The sequence below is a fragment of the Eucyclogobius newberryi genome, unplaced genomic scaffold, assembly GCF_026437365.1.
Source record: "Eucyclogobius newberryi isolate DKJ021-1_F unplaced genomic scaffold, fEucNew1.0.hap1 SCAF_16, whole genome shotgun sequence".
Taxonomy (NCBI): Eukaryota; Metazoa; Chordata; class Actinopteri; order Gobiiformes; family Gobiidae; genus Eucyclogobius; species Eucyclogobius newberryi.
Genome location: NW_027315790.1, coordinates 24,143,344 through 24,164,316, shown reverse-complemented (window position 1 = coordinate 24,164,316; position 20,973 = coordinate 24,143,344). Strand labels below are relative to the sequence as shown.

The window sequence follows — 20,973 nt, the reverse complement described above, 5'->3', positions numbered from 1 at the left end:
TTTTCACCTTTTAAATGTGGCTTTTAGCTCCAAAACAACGCTGCTGAAGTCTGTTTGGCCTTGATTTCTTGTGACAAAAATGAAACATGCTGCACACTCAACTGTATAGTATGTAACTGTATAGTATGTAACTGTATAGTATGTAACTGTATAGTATGTAACTGTATAATATGTAACTGTATAGTATGTAACTGTATCGCATGTAACTGTATAGTATGTAACTGTATAATATGTAACTGTATCGCATGTAACTGTATAGTATGTAACTGTATAGTATGTAACTGTATAATATGTAACTGTATCGCATGTAACTGTATAGTATGTAACTGTATAGTATGTAACTGTATAATATGTAACTGTATAGTATGTAACTGTATCGCATGTAACTGTATAGTATGTAACAGTATAATATGTAACTGTATAGTATGTAACTGTATAATATGTAACTGTATAGTATGTAACTGTATAGTATGTAACTGTATAGTATGTAACTGTATAGTATGTAACTGTATAGTATGTAACTGTATAATATGTAACTGTATAGTATGTAACTGTATAGTATGTAACTGTATAGTATGTAACTGTATAATATGTAACTGTATAATATGTAACTGTATAGTATGTAACTGTATAGTATGTAGCTGTATAATATGTAACTGTATAGTATGTAACTGTATAATATGTAACTGTATAATATGTAACTGTATAGTATGTAACTGTATAGTATGTAACTGTATAATATGTAACTGTATAGTATGTAACTGTATAGTATGTAACTGTATAGTATGTAACTGTATAATATGTAACTGTATCGCATGTAACTGTATAATATGTAACTTTATAGTATGTAACTGTATAGTATGTAACTGTATAGTATGTAACTGTATAATATGTAACTGTATAGTATGTAACTGTATAGTATGTAACTGTATAATATGTAACTGTATAATATGTAACTGTATAGTATGTAACTGTATAATATGTAACTGTATAATATGTAACTGTATAGTATGTAACTGTATAATATGTAACTGTATAGGATATAACTGTATAATATGTAACTGTATAGTATGTAACTGTATAGTATGTAACTGTATAGTATGTAACTGTATAGTATGTAACTGTATAGTATGTAACTGTATAGTATGTATAACTCCGACGCCAGACCGATATGCAAACCCGCTGCAGTTTGCATATCGGTCTGGCATCGGAGTGGAGGACGCTGTCATCTCCCTGCTGCACCGCTCTCTCTCTCACCTGGAAAAGCCTGGCAGCTCTGTGAGGATTCTGTTCTTCGATCTTTCCAGCGCCTTCAACACCATCCAGCCGCTGCTCCTGATGGACAAGCTGGAGACGGCTGGTGTGGAGTATGACCTGGCAGAGTGGATCCTGGACTACCTCACAGACCGACCCCAGTTTGTGAGAGCCCGGAACTGTGTGTCTGACACTCGGACCTGCAGTGTGGGGGCGCCCCAGGGCACTGTCCTCGCGCCCTTTCTCTTCACCCTTTACACTGCAGACTTCAGACATGACACGGACAGCTGTGTCCTGCAGAAGTTCTCTGACGACTCTGCCATCATCGGTCTCATCACGGACGACGATGACGCGGAGTACAGAGGACTGGCGCAGGACTTTGTGGACTGGTGTCAGCGGAACCACATCCTCATCAACGCGGGGAAGACCAAGGAGATGGTGGTGGATTTCCGCAGACGCCACTCTGCTGCCCCCTCACCAGTGAACATCCAGGGACGGGACATTGAGAGAGTGGACTCATACAAGTACCTGGGTGTTCATCTGAACCACAAACTGGACTGGACTCATAACACAGACGCACTGTACAGGAAGAGCAGAGTCGGCTCTACCTCCTGAGGAGACTCCTGTATGGTGTGGCCTGCTGGAGCAGCAGCATCACAGAGAGGGAGAGGAAGAGGCTGGACAGAGTCATCAAGAAGTCCAGCTCCGTCCTGGGCTGTGCTCTGGACTCGGTGCAGGAGGTGGGGGACAGGAGGGTCCTGGCTAGATTCACATCTATGCTGGACCATGAGTGTCACCCCCTGCAGGACACTCTGTCCGCTCTGGAGAGCAGCTTCAGTGAGAGACTGATCCACCCTCGCTGTGTGAAGGAAAGGTTCCGTAGGTCTTTCCTTCCTGCTGCTGTCAGACTTTATAACAAAAACTGTTAGTACTGAACACTCGCAATACTGACCTAACCTAATACTGATGTGCAATTCTGTCGTATGTGCAATTACTGTGAAATTCATGTGCAATCTATGTGCTGTCGTGACACATATTCATGTGCAATTACTGTCGGGATCACATGCAATGGTATTTATGTATTTATGTATTTATTTATTTGTCTATGGGAGTTTTTATTTATTTATAGGAGATCTTCTACTGAAAGTGTTTTTCAGACTTCCTATAAGTGATCTGTTCTTCTGTATCTACCTCTGTATCTATCTGCGTTGCACCAATGAAATTTCCCCACTGTATAGTATGTAAGTCAAAAGGACACATTTTAAATAATTTCTATACACGACTGCTGTTATGTTATGCAGTTGAAAGAAGAATTCGGATGGTAATGGTTCAAGTAGGGAAAAGCGATGTGGATTTGCAGTTCAGTAGTTAAGTTATGCATTATGTCAAGTGCAAAGCAGCAGTGGAAGAAAAGGCATCGCTCTCGCCTACGACTCGATGTAGGAATGTCTATGTAACGGAGCTGTAAAGAGTACGACTGCGCACTTCCTATAGTATTTACTGCCTTTTCTTCACTTCAGAAAGACTTAATAGTATGTCTTTTCCTTAGCGTATTCTTTCTTTGCGATACCGTAGCATTCAGGTCGAATGTCGAGCGTGAAATCCGTGCCTTTCAAAAGAGAAATGAAATCAAAACTATTGGTGGTGTAAAGCTTTTCTGTAATAATGACCACCTGCTAAATGCCCAACAAATTACAATGTGCCATTAGTCTTGCGCCACAAACTGATCATTTTTCCAGCTTCTAAAACATGAACTTTGAGCACGAAATGTTCATTTTGCTGCCTAATATATGCCACCCACTGACAGGTGCCAAGATGAAGAGATTCATAGCATTTTTCAAGTTGTTATGCCTGATTGATTCATATTTACATATATTTAACTTTTTTGTAGCCCTGTTCATGTGGAAAAATTGGTATATTGTTCATTATTTTGGTATATTTTATGTTTCCTTCATCACATTTGCTATTCACGGCAATTCACTGTTTTTGTATTAACCTAGTGATTGCTTGTGTTTTATGTAACTTTATGTGACTTTTCTGATAGAAATGTTCTACACGAAGGCTCCATCCATCTCCATAGAGACGTCACGGTAAGAATGCATGTTTTCAAGTATTCTTAGCACAACAAATGTAAAATAGATAAGTTTAATACTGTGCAACATTCCAGGCAAAGCAGTAAACATCTCCATGTAGTGAAGCAGGTGGCAGAAGAGCTACACGGTGCACCTTTCAGTCAAAAACCTTATCAATAAAACCGGGGCCCCTCTGAACACTGAGTAAACCCCAACGGAAAATATTACCGGTCGAGATAAAGCGTCCCATTGCTCTGAAAAGGCACATGGATATTTTCTTCTGCATCTGTTCCCCATTCACGAGGAACCACAGAACCGCCCCCAGCGAAGCTCTCTTCTCTTGGTCGCGTTTATGATTTATGCCTTATGCCTTCCTTAACTAATCAAGGGCACGATCATTAGTCAGGGGATGTGAAGGGGCCAAGGCTGCGGCGGGTCAGCGCAGGGCCGCACATGTTATTGTGGATCTCCGGTTGGGCTCCGGGTTAGGGCAGAGATAAGGGATGAATGCTGCTCCGCCTCCTCACCTTCCAACTGCGGCCTCCGGGGCATTTGTCAACACACTATGGGCCGGGGAGTGCATTATGAAGTGAACTTAGATAGTGTCTGCAGAGGAGAATAGAGGAGAGAGAGATACACACAAGCTTTTATACATGTTTGATGGAGGGCAGTGGCTTTTGAACGATGTATGGTAGTAGACTCTAGTAGACATGGTTTAACTCTGGTTTAGTCCTTTGATATTCTTGGTTTAGGGAAGATTTGGAACTAGTCTAGACATTAGCGCTGCATGAGTGGCTGCGATTAGACTTGCAATGTATGTTTTAAAATCTGAGACTGGGTTCACATTATGTAACCGTAACATTTGGGAGCAGACTGACATATCAGCTACTAAGCTATTACGAGAATCCAATGCATTTCAGAATGTGTTTGTAGAGTTATAAACTAAAGCGTTAGCAGATTATTGCATAAAAAGATGATTTTTTTTTACTTAAACAGTTGCAAATTTTGCCATTTGATCATTGCGCCGATCGAAAAAAGCCATTTTGATTTGATAGGATGAGATTGTACAACTTTAATAGAGCTCTTTTACTCTTTGCCCAACCTGTTTTAGAAATGGTTTAGCCCAAATGGTACTTGTAAATGCCAAAAGGCTGCAAAAGGTTCTACTGATCACAATGGCCACTTAAATAAACCTTATGTTGCCCATATTTGAAAAGTCACAAGGCCAAAACACACTTGACTCGTTATTTTGTAATATAAAAAATGTATGTCTTCTTTGGCAGACAATTTTATATCCTGGAGGGAATAACCTATGTCTTGCAATTAACTGAATCCACTTTCATTGTATAGAGTAGTGCAGTTATTCATAATCAAAGCTTTCATACAGGCACAGAGAGAAAGAGCCAAGGAAGTAGAAATGGTACAAAGGGTCATGGAATGCAAAGCTGGATGGACTCATAGTTACAAGGACTCTCGGCCAATCAGACTGGTGAGGAGCCAAGATGAAACTCGCTGGAGCGGCTCTGCGGAGCGAAGACGGCGCTCACGGGGCAGTGTTGAGGAAAGACATTTGGTCCGTGGACAGCATCAGGGTCGAGAGTGCTATCAAAGTCGTCTCTTGTCCATTTTGCGAGGCGTCCAATTCTCTGCGATTATTCCTCTGCTTTTGCTAATTAGACTCATTAATACTCAACACAAGCAGCTAGCGACACATGCTATCTCTCCCGCTCTCAATCTGCCATTCTTGTGCCTTGTTGGAATGGTTTAGAGGGAACAGAAGCATTTGGAAAAGGTTCGCTGCTGGCCGGTCTTCAGTCCAGATCCTCATCTGCACATAATTCACTTTCAAAGGGCAGAGGGGCGGCGCACGGAATGCTTAATTGCACCACACCATGTACAACATAGACAAATGTTTATTTCCCAGCCCTTTAATGAGAAACCAATAGCGCACTCGCTCCCTTCTCTTATCCAATTTACTCCACCAACCTGCTTTACCCCCTCGTGCCAGAACGTAAGGTCGTGGTTTGGTTTTAGCTTAGATCTGGTTTAGTTCTAGTTTCTACAGTCGTCCAGGCTTCAATTTGATTTACATCTGGTTATTCTCCACTGCCAGTTATTGTCAGACTAACCCTTTTCTGCCATTCCCTGTGTTCCAGCTGTCACCTTAGATAGTAAATAATGTAAAGATGTTGAATACAAAACATCAGGCTAAACAAGATTTTTGTATTTTCAGTTTCTGAGCCTATGAATTCTTAGGCTTTTTCTCTGAACTTTGGACAATAGATGACCAACTGGACAGTGCGTGGTCCTGTGGGTTTGCTCTTTAACTGTCACTTCCATTTCTGTTGAAAATGAGGGAGAACGCGTTTCTGAAAAGTCAAATATGATCTGATCTTACCTTGTTGTACAGTTTCTGACGGTCTTTTTAAACTGTCTGACCAACTATAGCAGCAGCAGCCAAGTGGTTCCATTTGACAGCAGTAAGGCACATTTGACTTCAACTTTAACCTAGTTACACTTGACACATACTCGCTCTCGTATGGACGCTCCTTTAATCACTGCGATTAAATAATTGGCCACTTCAAAGATCGTCTAAATGGGTCTTGGACAAATGAAGCATGCGTTACATCAAGTCACCCACATAATGGCGCGAGAGCCGCTGTAATTCTTTCAAGATGCGGCTTCAAAGTGGGGCCCCGTGCGCGTTAAAAGCCCATACAAGTGTTTAATGCATGTTACAAGAGCAGAGAATGAACAACAGCCCGGTCACAGCAAAGGGACTATCTCCTCCTCTCATCTGTTACCCACAACGCATTGCAGCGAGGCGCGGGTACAGCCCCAGTTGGTCCTGAGCCTTATCTGCTGGCGGTAACGGAGGAAACTCAGGTCCTGAAATAAGTCTGAGGTCATATCCTGCGCCGCGAGCTTTGGCAATACAAATAAAACTCCTCAGTTCTCATTTGTGACTTATTCCAAAGCCGCCGCTGTTTAGGAGACTCTGGTGGGCAAGAATAGCAAACAAGCCTCTTTTTCTGGCTCACAAAATCCTTTCTTCACTGCCTCCCCGGTGTCACCTTCAAGTCCCCTTTTCTAAGTGTGATGTCAACTCTCGGTGTCCAAAGTTTGACTGCTCCAGTTCTGTCAGATCGTTTACTGACCTCACCGAGCTGACCAGAGCATAAGTTAAATCACTTAAGCGTACTTTCATTAAATTGGCGGCATTCAAACGTTTTATGAATTAATCATCGAGTGCAGAAGAACAACACGACGTACTTCACTTAAAAAAAGCTGTGGTTGAATATAAACTACCGTATTTTCCGGACTATAAGTCGCACCTTTTTTCATAGTTTTGGCCGGGGTGCGACTTATACTTTTATTTATACTTAAATACTTATTCTCCGGAGCGACTTATATGTGATAGTATTTGTTATTTTCACACTTGCAACCGCATTTCATACTCCAGTGCGACTTATTTATGTTTTTTTCTTCTCTATTACGCATTTTTTGGCTGGTGCGACTTATACTCCGGAAAATATCGTACTCTGGAAGCAAAAGCAAACATAAGTTGCTAGGTAAATTAAAGCTAGCATTTTAAACCATATCCAACAAGAGATATTAAAACAGATCTCCAGGAGCGCTTTCAACTTTCTTGAACCAGAATCTTGGGCTTTTTTTATTTCAGAGGTTTATAAATGTTTTAGGCCATCATATTGCTCCATTTCTTATTTAGAATTGTCAAGTCTGAAGCCTCCGATTGAGGGTCTAAGACTTGGCCCCCCTGCACCTTGCCCAGGATCCCAAAAAAAAATTCTTACATTTTTTACAATGAGTGAGTCGGGCCAACACTCGCTTCCGCCGCGCTTCGAGTTGTATTCAACCAGCGCAGTGCAATCGGATCATTTACAGAGCAGCTCACTGGTATGATCCATTATTTACAGCAAAATCGACCTGATCTCACCTCAAAATTAACTGCATTTTGTGCTTTGATCATTCATTCTGCACAAAACCACATGATGGAAATAATGATAGACTCTCTTAAATGTATTGTTGATTCCAGACAACCCTACGCTTCTACTAAATAACAGAATCTGAAGTGAATAAATGTCAGCACACGTTTTTTATTAATCACATGATAAAAGGTTTGAGCTGACAGACTTGGCAGCTAAGAATAGACCTAAAAGACCTCAAATCTTAGACAAGCCTGTATATATTAAATGCAAACCCTTGTCTTTTTCCCGTATAACACAAGCTCTAGCAGCACATAAAGACAGGACTAAAACAGCACAAATGCAGTTGAGGCTTTATATCTACAGTATCAAAGATCCGAGCGCCATCTAACCCAAGGTGCTCTGTCCTAAAACCTTTAAAACATTTGTATCCTCCTCTGAATCGCTGAACGCTTCTTGTCTCCTTTCGACGCACGGTTCGTATGCATCGCCTGAGAGCTTACTGTACTGTGAGCGAGAGCGAGTCAACGCTGGAAGATAAAGATATTTTTTTTCTTCCTTGGCTTGGTTTTGGCAGTGAAGAGCAGCGTCAGACAGACCCGCTGTGATGTGAGGGAGAGGATTGATGGACCAGCACGACCACTGCACCGCCAGAGCTTCAGAGCACCTCGGCAGACGGATGGGGAGGGCAACAGTTGGCGATGATTAGTCTCCCTGTGCCCTTTTGTGTTCAAGCGCGTGGGAGAAGGGAGCAGGCATGCGGGCCGGTGACTTTACAGGCAAAGGGATATGTAGGCAGAGAAGCATATACTGGATACAGAACATGCAAGTCAAAAGGCAGACAATGAAAGAGCTCTGAGACGATGGGGTGACGTCTGACGGCAAGAGTCAAAACGAAAGACTATATAGAGTTAGTAACAGACTTGGCAGCTAATACTGTATATAACTGATGAAAATAGAATGTTTATTTTACCATTATTAGGCCCGAGCGCCACAAGCTGGCGAGAGGCCTATTAGACTTGTAAGGCCGTGCGAAGCACGGCTGCGAAAGTGCGCACGTAGTGCGCACGAAATCGAGCGCGAAGCGCTCGCCCACTTCCAAACACTCACTAACGCACTCCTCCACTCATGCACGCCCCGTGCATACTAATTAGTTGTAGGAAAATGGAACATTACCGTTGTAAACGGGCGAAGCCCGTGCAAAAGTTCGCACTAAACGAGCACTTTACATAAAGCACTCATTTGCGCTAAGTAGCTCACGAATACGTTCCCCATCTCTTGCATGTTCCGTGCATATAAGCATGTAATGCAAAAATTGAACATTATTACTGTTTAGAGGGCCAAAAACACAAAGTGGGCGGAGCCCACTCAAAATTATCGAAAGTACCCGTCAGTGACCAGGGACCCACACCATGAGGTAGGAAAGCGCGAGCGCTTTCCGAAAATGTATAGTTTATGATATTTGATAACTGGGAAACATTGTTTTCGCATCGGAATATTATTCTTTCTTTCTTTCTTTCTTCTTCTTCTCGGGACCAACCCCCCTATTTTTCACCCAGTGAACATTGACGAAAAGTCACAAAAATTAGCACACCTCTAAAAATCGTGCCTCTCTACATTCTGGCTCTTTCCTTTTTCTAAAATTTAAAAAATTGGCGCGTCAGCGCCCCCAAATGTACCAAAAATGCATTGAGAGATGGGAAATGACCCAAAAAAAATCTGATCGTAGAATCATGAAATTTGGCGCAGAGGTAGATGGTGACAAGAGAAGTAAAAAATATTACTACGGCAACGCCGTCCGCCCAACCAAACGTCGGCCATATTGCTTCAAAAATGGCTAAACATGACTTCGGAGTTTTTCCAATCGTCGTACTTTTACGAACTCCTCCCAGGGCGGTGGCACTAAAAAGCTGAAATTTGGTGAAAATGCTACTGAGGAGTGGGACATCAAAAGTTATCCAAATTACATTGATACCTCTCACGGTCTCTGAGCGGCGAAGCCGCAAACTGTAGCAAGAATTTCAGAAATCTCCCAAATTTAACATTTCTGCCGTTTGCGCAGATAAAGTCCAAATTGCGTCAAATTAGAATCAGTTGTTAAACTCTTTGCCCTAAACCTACTTGAAGTGAAATAAATTAATTTGGAGCCACAGCGCCCCCTACAGATTTTATATGGAGGTTAAATATTTAGTTTTGCGAAATTATATGAAATTTGACACACAACTCAATTTTGGCATCCCCATCAAAAAAGTCAATGAGACCCATGTCATAATTGTTATGGCTTTGCCGTAACGATGACCGAAACCTTCCATATTATTCCAATGGGGAAATCGCCAAAACATGTTTACACTTTAGACTTTCACAAACTCCTCTTAGGGCGTTAGACATATTAACCTGAAATTTGGTGAGACTCATCTTCAGGGGTGAACCATCAAAAGTTATCCACATTTTTATTCTAAGAGTCACGGTGTCTGTGCGGCAAAGCCGCACATTTTGCCAAGAATTCAAAATAAAATTGCTTTTTGATGGTAAAACAAAGGGGAGAAGATGTGACAGCGTCACAGATTCAGCAGTAGATGTAATAAAAGGACTCTTGCGGCGTGGCGGCGGCGTGGCGAGGGCCGATCATTGCCGCTTGCGGCTATATTTATTATTATTATTAGAATTATCTTGTCTTAAGCTAGCTGGTTTTTATTTGATTTTTTATTTTTATTTTTATTTTGTTTTTGTTTTTATTTTTGTTTTTATTTATTTTATTTTTATTTATTTCTATTATATCTGTCCTTTTCTATTATATCTGTCCTTTTCCTCTGTATCTACCTGCGTTGCAACAATGAAATTTCCCCATGTGTGGACAATAAAGGATTATCTTATCTTAATGCGTCATAGCGGCTATAAACATGCATGTCCACTGCATAGATCCATGGTCCACTGCCACAAGGTCTTGACACTGAACATGAAGTAACATTTATCCTCCAAAATGTTCTCTTTAGTCTAATTGAGACAAAGCGCTGATGCACATGTTTGAGTTGAGTGACTAAAACATGAACAGAAAAGATTAAAAACGCATTGTGAGTAACTGTATTCCGCTTTCTTTAGGTGGTATTACAACTGCAGTTACTATATAAAAACGGAATACATTGCCTTATTTCATCACGCAATTTAGCTGCACAGCATTAGTGAGAACAATAGAAAACACTGCTCTTAGTGCGTGAGAGTGCTGTTTCTCTCCTCTTTAATTAGTGATGAATAAATGCATAAAGAACGATGCAACAAACATAAAGCTGTTTTAATCACACTTAGAAACAAATATAATGAAACTCAGAGTGAAAGTATTTTAAATATTCACGATACACGACTCCGATTGGACCATGTAACGAAATATGTTAGGAAATACATTACTTATTCATATATTCATATTCTGTAAGCAAAGCCAGGAAGTATTCTTTCCAACGCTGTGTGTAGGTGTTCTTCTATATGACCAGCACACCGTAAAATGCTCCACCCACACACGCTCCATCCATCTCACACATGCATCTCCACCGTGACACGGAACTGACACGAAAGAAGACACGCTTTTTTAACACATTTAATAATAGACTATAGCATATATTATTATTTTTGATTTCATTTATTGTTCATTGTTTGTTTGATTGTAAGGTGTCCTTGGCTGTCCCGAAAGACGCTTTCAAACCAAATTAAAGATCATTATTAGTATTTTTATTATTATCTTTTATTCATTTCACCGTAAAAAGCATGTGCTACAACTAAACTTGAATACACTTTTGAATTTGAATAAAAGCTTTTGTACAAAAGTGGGCAGAGATATGGATTACTCAAAAGTGCATGAATCAATCGATACTGAAAGTCGATTAAATATATTTACACATATAGTGTCTGCGTTAAATGTTTGACTTGAGAATATGCATTAAAAATACTCCATCCATGTGTCTTTCTTTAGACGTTGAACCAAAAACATGTCAATCATTTACAGTATGCTGCATGTAGCTGAAAACCCCATGTCTCCAAATGATTCCCAGTCAGCGACAGGGGGCACGATGTTAAATATGACTCCTTAAAATATTACAATAACATTGGGACTTGGAGCATGGCCTGAATGCCCTGTAGTGCATTCCACTCTTTGTGCAACCTGCTCCTTATGACTGGAGCCAAAATGGCCGCTGTGCAGAATGATTCATGTGTGCAGTTTCTCATGTTCCTCTCCTGCCTCACCGCTGTCCATCTATCTTACACTTCTCTCTGGGCGCGGAGCAGGCCCATCCTTTCCACTCGTAAAATACTTCTGCTTATATTTGCTTTTTGGCACAACTCAGCGCTGCATTCCAGCACAATGACTTATGGGAAATATGGTCTCCCAAACAACACAGAGCTAAGCCTGTGCTGAGCATGACGCAGGTCAGCTGGATGTGAACGCGCCGAGAGAGAGCCAAGGAGTTCTGGAGACTATTTTATGAATCCACTATTTCACTGCGAGAACATAACATTAACTCAGCGGGTTAAATGAACATATGGATTACAACAAACTATTACCAGATCCCACGGGCAAAAGAGCACATTTGGAATTTGACATTATGAAAAGAGTCAGAAGAATGTGTGTTTTCTCAGATTGCTATGGAATCCACATCCATCATATGATGATTTGGATTAAGGCTGCATGATATGTCGCAATATAATCTAAATAGTTGCAACTGGCCAATCACAAGGAGGTAATTATTGTGTTAACATGATTTCCTTTGCAAACAACAAGTTATCCCGTCTAAAAAAAAAAACAGCAAACCCTATGATTTCCATCTTCTCTTAAATGTAAATGCTCCTGGACAGGTTTAAGACATGAACTTAGAACTGAATCTTTACAATCGAAACATAAATTGTGAATCAAATTGTAACTGCAGTGCTCGTCAGAAAAATTGCAATTAAGTATTTTCCCACATTTTTTCAGCCCAAATGGGACACTTCTGGAATGTCCCCATTGTGGAACAAATAAAGGTTAAATCTTATCTTATTTCTTATGTGTTTTCAGCATTGACCATTTGCTCTCACTGGCACAACTCATCAAGGCTTGGGACAGGTAAAAGTGCCATAAAAGTCCTAAAGTTTGATGTTTGAACGGCTCACTTCCTTTTCTGCTTTTCCCTCCGTACCTCTCACTCTCTCTAATCCCCCCGTCCTGACCTGTGGACACATTCCTTCTTTGGACATGGGCCGATCGTGTCTTTAATAGCCCACTACACACAGAAAAAGGGCCCGTCCGGATCACCAGACCCTCTTCTGTGTCTCTAAAACGCACACGGGCTGACCCGGGAGCATGCCTGGCAGGATAAACTCAGGGTTAAAAAGGCAGCTTCACCTTGAGAGGCCACTGCTCAGCGCCTGGGAACCCACAGAAAGCAATTAAAAGTATTGATGGGACTTCAATAGCTCTTAAACAGACACTGCCAGACACCGCGGGCCAAGCAGCACACTAATCTTTCTCCCCCCCATCACGGCCTCATTTCTGTCATTCAGAGCATCTTTACACGGCATAAAGCGCCACGTGCGGTTACAGCCAGGAGGAGGCGGGCGGAGAACCGGCTGTGTCTTTAAGTCGATCAAAGGTGGTTGGTCGGTTTGTTATTTCTACAAGTGCTCAAAGTTATGAATGGTAAAACTGGGAACGTGCATTTGGTTTGAGCTGTTAGAAACTGTCCAGGGTCGTGGGGTCGGCCGTGTTTTGTTTTTGAAGGCTGTTTGTGTCGAATTTGAAGAAAAAGTATCATAATAACAACTTAAAAAGGTAAGAACTAAAAATTATTTGGTGATCGATTAATCCAGCAAATATTCTTCTGATGAATCAATTAGTTGTTTAGATCGCGTCAAGCCTGTGAATATGACATTTTTACATAATTTGACCGAAATGAAGCTAACAAGGAACAACTTATACATTATATTATATATTTTTTTTAGCAAAAACTCAAATTTAACTTTTACTTCTTGCTTTGTCTGTTATAAAATGTCTTCTCTCAGGACATGGCATATTCTGGAGTCTGTGTACAGTTAAGAAAAACATTATTTAACATCATTGATTAATTGTGATTAATAAATGAACTCTTTTCAGCCTTAAAACATAGACGATTAAAGTACAACATCACTTGGAAACTTCTGTACGGGACATTCTAAAATACTTTCTGGGTCTACATCTTATAAGTAACGTAGAATGGAACAAAAATGGGACGCATCCAAGTCTATTCATGGGTTTCAGCTTCCGGTTAAAGGCGAGTTATGACCATTTAGCCAGTTAATGGTCCCGTATATATCACTTTGGAAACTATTCATGAGTTTCAGGCAAATGATTCCGTCCTGATTTGAAGGATTTTGTGGCAACCTTTCCCCATCGCCGTGCCAAATCCATCACATCAGGAAGGAAGCGCCGGTATACGCCTGAAACCCATGGATCCCAGACCATTCGCAGTAAAAAGTCAATGTTTACTGTACGCCGACATGACAAAGTGGTGTCGAGAAACTGCAGTTAAAAAAAACACACACACACACACACACACACACACAAATTGTCCTCCTTTGACATAACAAGAAATCAAAGCGAGGCAGAGGAGTGTTCTGGCTCAGGAACAGAGATGTACCAATACAACTTGTGTTCCCGATGCTTTCCAAGACTCATTTCGCACTGATTTACTGTACTGGGCTTTGTCGGCCAACCTGTAAAGCAGTTGGCGTCTGCTGCTGTGCTAATGAAAAGACAATGCCTCTGGATCGACAAGCGCTACAAGCAAAACAAAAGGCGCTAATCACTCACCTTTGCACTGGTTGGTGTTCTTGTCCAGAATGGCCTTGGTCGACACTATTTTCCCGTACCTGGAAAAGACCGAGAAGAGCCATTTTGAGAACGTTCAAATATCACAAGTTCATCTGCAATTACTGTCCCGTGGTGCTGAGAAGATGTTTTATTTCCCGTCTCCCTGCCATTTAGTTGCAACCAACAATTTGCAGAGTGCCCAAATGTCAGAGTCCATTGGAAGTAGAAAGCACTTGAGGTTAATAACATTATGTGTACGCTTGACTTCAAACCAAAGTGTGCCCCGCTGACATTTCCCAGAGTCACTGAACATTTTATAAAGGTCTAAAGGCAGAGAGCCACGGCGAGCGGGCCACAGGTTAAAGCAGCGTTTGGGTGAGTATTAATACGCGGGAAAATGTTAAACTTTGATTAATTAGAGCTGTAGGAGACGTGCGTGGATGATCTACGTGAGTGTTCATTTTAATGGATGGAGCATTGTTGAGATTCCAAACGTTTGGTAAATCCTTTTGTTAAAAAGCTACATACTGTGCCTTTAAGTTACCAGTCAGATGTGTAGAAAAATGCATTTTTCTAGATATTCTTTACTGCACTTCAAATTGAATTCCGAATGTACATTGCCAATACTGTGGAACATGAAACACAGTATATTTGACACCATAACACTTACTTTCTTTGCCTGCATGAGTTCGCAGCGGCACACAAACATAAACTGAGACCCCCGTGTGACTATAATCTTTGCCTTTTCACTTTAATCGGGCAATAGAAACGAGGCCAGGCAAGAAGGCAGTATTGTACTTTTTTAACTACATGTATATCACCTTCATTGAGTCCGGCTGGTTGAGCTGACAGGCGCGGTGCATGCAAAGTGCCTTATTAATTCCCACGGCCGTAGTGACCATACTGTTTGAATGACAGTGAGTTATTCCGCGTGCTTGTCTCAGCTAAATCTGCCTGTTCTTTTTGCCCGTGAATCCCGTAGGTGCAGCGTGTTTGTGTGTGTGTGAGGAGCTTTGCACAGCCTTTCACGTAAACGACGACGCATTATAGTGACAGTATAGTGTACATCTGACAGAGGCTTGCTCGACGACACAATGTGCAATGGAAAGTGTGGTCTACAATATATGATAAAAGTAGCTGTTTTAAGGTACAGTAAATACACACAAAAAGCAGAACAGAAGCTTGAAATGGGATGATTGTGGGAAAGTATTCCATGAAGTTATTTCTGCATTTTACTTTTAGAAGCAATCAGAGGCGCGTAGTACATGTACTTGAATAGTAAAAATATACTTCTGCACTATATATTTACTTTCCATTGAAAATACCAGTTTGTGCTTTGTTTTGTTCTTCCAATTACTTTAGCTCAAATTATTAGAATTTGTTAATACATCGATATTTTTAAGAAGTATCTCAATAACGATTTTCAGGAGATATTAGGTCAGAAATGTATTCAGCGTATTAGTTGAGATTTAGTTATTTATTTTTTTGTTCTGTTTAAATCAGCTCTTCTAAATCCACACATACAATTACTCGTCTTACTCCAGTAGTAGTTACCCCAAATACTCCTTGAGTCGTACTTGAGTTGCTTCTTGAACCACTTCTACTTCAACTCAAGTACTATTATTTTGAAATAACGGTACTTTCTGCCCATTAACATTCGTGAAACACTTAAAACCTCAACAAAGACATATAAATCACTTTTCTGACAAATTGCACAAACAAGTTCTGATTATTGTTATCAGGGGACTTAAAATATATATTGATTAGTTCCCCTTTTTTATCCCCGTGTGGCTCATCCCTGCCCATGTCGAGCTGCACATGCAGGAGCAGCAGCGGCGCATCCCGGCCCATATTTCAGCAGCAGGGGATAATTGTGCCATTTCTCAACCAGTGGCGGAGACTCTATTTACTGCACGCTGCGGTGGGGCGGGTGGTGGATATGAACTGATGAGCTCCAGAGTTGAAAACTACCAGCCCGCACACAAATATGGACGGTGCATAGAAACTGCCACACACACCAATCAGCGAATTGTCTCTGGCTCTCTCTCTCTCAGCGGCAGATAAACAGGCCTCTCCAGCTATAGGCATCCATAATCTACGGCAACAGAAGAGGGCCGATGTTTGATCACACTGAGACGCACTCAAACACGAGCACTGGAGGAGCGCTAAGTGCTGGTTTGATCAGAGCTGTGCGGAGAGGAATCGGGGGAACAGCGGTGCATAGTTTTTGGGGGAAAATGGTGTAAAATAGAAAGCGATGCACGAGGAGACATCGTGTTATAGTGGCAGGCGGCGAGAGTGTCAGGACGTCAACGTATGTGACATTTTGCCCATCTGTGGATTAGGAAAGGCATAAAAAATGAGATCATACATTTCTGGCAGTCACATTTAGGGTTATTTGGAAATATATAATCACATTTGTTTGAGTATCTAACTATCAGAATATATATAGGCGATCCATAAACATGCTTAAAACATGTCTTTAGCTGTTTTTGTTGATGTTTAGATATCTGACCAATGTGTAAAACATCTACAAATAGTCAGAACATTGGACACATATCACTATGTAGTACATCTGTGAAAGATCCCGAGAGCAGCACAATAGAAAATTGGATAATAAAACAATAAATATCACAACAAACTAAATATATCACAATAACACAAAGGTGTACTGTATTTTAAAATGAAAAGTGCTGATTTTTCACAAATTCCCTTATTTATTCAGAATTTGCCTTTGACTAAAACGTTTTGATATAATCAAATAATTGTCAAAAATCATTTCTAATATCATGCAGTTTCTTTTATCATATTTTGAGTATAAGTATCATATATATAATATATAAGTATAAGAATATAAGAATTTTGAGACAGTTTTATTATAACAATATATCAGATTCTGTATATCTTTAAAACACAATATTACCGATAATATGACCTACTTGACGACCATTGATCACTCGTCACAGGCGGGTGAAGGGTCTTGCTCAAGGAGCCAGTTATACACACAACCAACTGAACCGTCTCCCTAATGTAGTGGGACATTTTGCAATCATCATCTGTTTGGATTCTACATGACTTCCTGTTTTTCAGCCGCAAAGTTGACCAAAAACAGTTCATGCGTCGCTTTAAATCAATAAACATTTCTCATTATTAGTGAACTGCAAACGAGGGAGTGCTTTTTGTACTTGTAGACTGTTAAACTGTGTCTTTTGGCACAAATTAGAGTAGAAGTTGTCATTAAAAGTTTGCTTGTACTCTGGGGACAACGAGGACAGTAGCGCTTGGGAGCCAGCTCATCAGCAATCGCCTCATTAAGCGTTAAAGATGGCTCGTCAGTGCGTCCTCGCCGCGGTCCACGAGATGAAGGAGGAGGTGAAGGCGTCCATAACAAAGACATATTGTGATGTGCTGTTCATGTGTCTGCACTGGGCCAGCTGCAGCCGGCTTTGATGTGGCAGGTTCAACACTGAGCTTCTGTGGCCGGGACGCAGCGCCTGTCTCCACTAATCCTATTTCAATCACTCTCTGGTCTGTGCCCTCTTATCTGCCACAGCACTGGTCTGCGCCTTCTCCACACAAATCGGCCTCAGCTACAGCCCCTCCATTCCCCGCCGCTGTACTCATTTCCTCCTCCTCTTTTAATAGCAATCCCAAGGCAAACATGCTCTGATGCAACGTCAGATCAACTAGAATCAACCGATGCGCCACATATGAAACGGCATGCAAAAATAGAGGACTTTTAAGAGATATTTAAGGCAAGGAAATTGGACAAATCGCAGCGGATGTAAAACATGTCGTCCCATTGACAGCTGTCAGAAAAATGACATGTCCGGATCGGAGCCAAGAGCGAGCGAGTGACACTGTGCATTTATAGAGTGGTGTTGGATGAAGCGTTGCGCGGCGATTACATTTCCGCTCGCAGATTGAAGAGGCTCTTTGCAGCGTGTGGGCAGCTGGAGAGAGGAGCGGGGACGTCGTCATGACGCTGGGGGATGGACAGACCACCCAAGCGCTGGAGCAGGGACCAGACAGCTCTATAGGACGTCCAGGAGTGACGTGTGAGTGTGGGTGTGTGCGTGCAAGGCTCTGTTTGGACTGAGCAAAGTTGGCCAGGAACCAGACGCATGGTGGGTGGCTAAAGGGTCAGAACTCTCTCATCACAGCGAGAAGGGGCGCAGGTTCGATTCTCGGGCCAAGGAGGCTTTTCTGTATCGAGATTGGATACTCCAGCTGAGTCTGAATGTGTTTTGGGTACTTCGGTTTCCCTGGGTACTCCCGTCTCCTGTCTGATCGAGCAATCTTTATTTTACACTCGGGGGGTCCATATGGAACATACTTATATATACATGAAGAAATCTGCATAGTTACACCTTATTTTAAATGAATCTTTAGCAAACTTGGCTGCTTTAATTATTTTGAATTGTTATTTATTACTATTAATTTGTTCTCTGCTATTATGCTGTAATGTGCGAGCTACTGCATCTAAATCATTTAGATTGTGGATCAGTGAAGTTGTGCACCTTATGGAGGCGGGTTTGGCATGTGGGTCACTTGCAGATTGCCTGTCACACTACCTACGGAGCACTGCGCTCTGTTTTTGATAAATGCTTTTTAAATGCGTTTTCATGTGAGAACACTCGTCTAATTACCTGAACACCGCTCCAGGCCACTGCGGTGTCGCAGAGGTCAGTGCAATTGGTTTTAATTACTTTAATCACTAAGTGACCACGTTGCCGTCGGTGTACACTAAGCACAAGTCACCACAGGTTCAAGGTATTGGACTCTACAGTCTCAGATTAAAACGTGGCATATTTGTGGAAAAATAAACAAAAACTGTTGCCAAAAGTGGCCCTTGTTGAAGGATGATTCAAATGCAGAAAAACATTTCCTTACTGGAACGACATGTCAGTAAAGAATAATAAATATAGTAAAGCATTTTTGTTTTTGAATCTACAAATTAAATGCTTTTGTCCATTCATCAGTTAATTCAAAAAGTAAAGAGATTGTATTCACTGCAACATGAAGTAAATGCACAAAGCAGTGCAAAATCACACTTGGAAAACACTTTTCTCTTGTTGCTCTGCACAGTTCTGTTCTGCGTCTCAGCAGCACCTGTGTATGTGATGTGGCAGGTGCAAAAGCTACACCTCTCTATGGAGAACAATGACTCCCATTTATCACCTCTCCTATGTCTCTTTATGCACAAATAATTAGCCGAGTATGGAATGCAAATCCAGGACTTGTATGCATGTAGGAGCAGGTGCAGCAAGCGCACATTCACCATTCACTTCCAAACACATTTTTTCCAAGATTGGTAAACGTGTCAATATGTCATCCTTGTTTTCTTACAGTGAGGATTTGTGACAGCTTAGGAAAACAAAAAAGCGCAAAAGCCTACAGTACGGTGTCACAAACGCTGAGTATAACCTACAACTCGGTACGTTTGTGTTTCATTTTGTTATCCTTTGATGGTAATGCAAGAGACAGGTGTCACGGTGGCACAGACAACGGGAGGATAGAAGAATGCAAAATGGCTTCTTAGCACTTCAAAAGATAAAGCGCAGGTACAGGGAGCAAACATACAGAAAATGACAAAATAGATGGGATGAAAGCCGCGTTTCTGCATACCGCGTGCATATTGAACTGTATATACCACGCCGCCGCCGCCTTGTCGCTGTAAATCCGGCATAAGTCTATCGAGGAAAGGCAAGCGCGGCAGCTGGCCTTGTCTGTTTTATGGCAGATCACACGTCCAAATGGCAGGCACATTACTGTATAAGCTATGCAGTTGAGATGGAGGTCAATCTTAGGCGTGCGCTACCCGCTGGGATCCTCTGTCCTATTTAGAATACTGAACAAGCTCAGGGCGGGGGGAATTAGAAGAAACTTTAGATGTATCAAGTCGAAAGAAAGGTGACGGAAAGGGGGCTGGTGTGAATAAACAAAAAGGGCAAATCGGTCTCAGAGGATGTGGACACAAAGTTGAGCATCTGGTCAAACGAGCCGCCACTGAGCCAAAGTCATGACCGCACGACCTTTCGGTGACGGCGGCGAGGCATTGTTAGGGGGCGGTAAATAAGTGCGTCTAAGGAAAGGAGATAAGAATAATGCGAAAGACGGCGGTGCGGTTGTCGTCGCTTTGAGATTGACTGAGGGAACGAAAGGTTGTAACGCTGGAGGTGGAAGGACAGAAAGTGCTACGGTTCTGTTTGAGGAACTTTCTGTTTGTTGGATATGAAGTACTTGAAGTCAGATTGAGAGGTTAATGCAGCGGTTCCCGACGTCGTTTTTTCCCAGCAACCCCTATTTTACCCAATGCTACCATCGCCGGCCAAACAACAGTCTCCGACATATCGAGAAGCTATTGTCTAATAAGGACAAATATGAACATTTCTGGTTAATAAAGATGTTAAAGAAGAGTAATCAATATAAAATACTTCATTACAGAGAAACCCCTTCGTTAAAATTCATTAAATCAAGTGTGGATCTCTTCTCTCAGAACCCTGGGGACCCCGGTGAGTCTTTGGGGACCCAAATGTGGGTAATGTGTAACTTTTGATGGAGCGTCCACCACAAATCTTCATGGGGATGTTATTGCTTTGCAGAGAATGTACCACTCGCAATAAAGACAAGCAGGCGGCACCACCAGGCCAGGTTACAGGTCAGATCTGCGTAGAGGCGGCCTGCTAACAGAGATAATGCTGTTTTATTGGACGTTTTTTGGTTATAGTAAAAACAAGCAGACCTTAAAAAGAAGGTTACATAGTGCACCTTTATGCAGCGCTGACAGACAGGACGCCAGGAGGAAAAGCAGAGATGGAGTTACAGATTTTTAACCTTTATTTAACCAAGTGAGAACCCATCGAGATCGACAACTCTTTTTCAAGGG

General features: G+C 41.6%; 1 protein-coding gene across 3 annotated transcripts in view; it reads right to left on the bottom strand.

Moving 5' to 3' along the window:
- The window catches only part of rbms3 (RNA binding motif, single stranded interacting protein), a 334,351-nt gene that overhangs the window by 203,201 nt on the left and 110,177 nt on the right, over window positions 1–20,973 (bottom strand). For all 3 annotated transcript variants that reach the window (XM_072448061.1, XM_072448062.1, XM_072448063.1), the window contains exon 3: window positions 14,085–14,143. In XM_072448061.1, coding sequence (XP_072304162.1) covers window positions 14,085–14,143 — 59 coding nt within the window. The remainder of the gene's footprint in view (window positions 1–14,084; window positions 14,144–20,973) is intronic.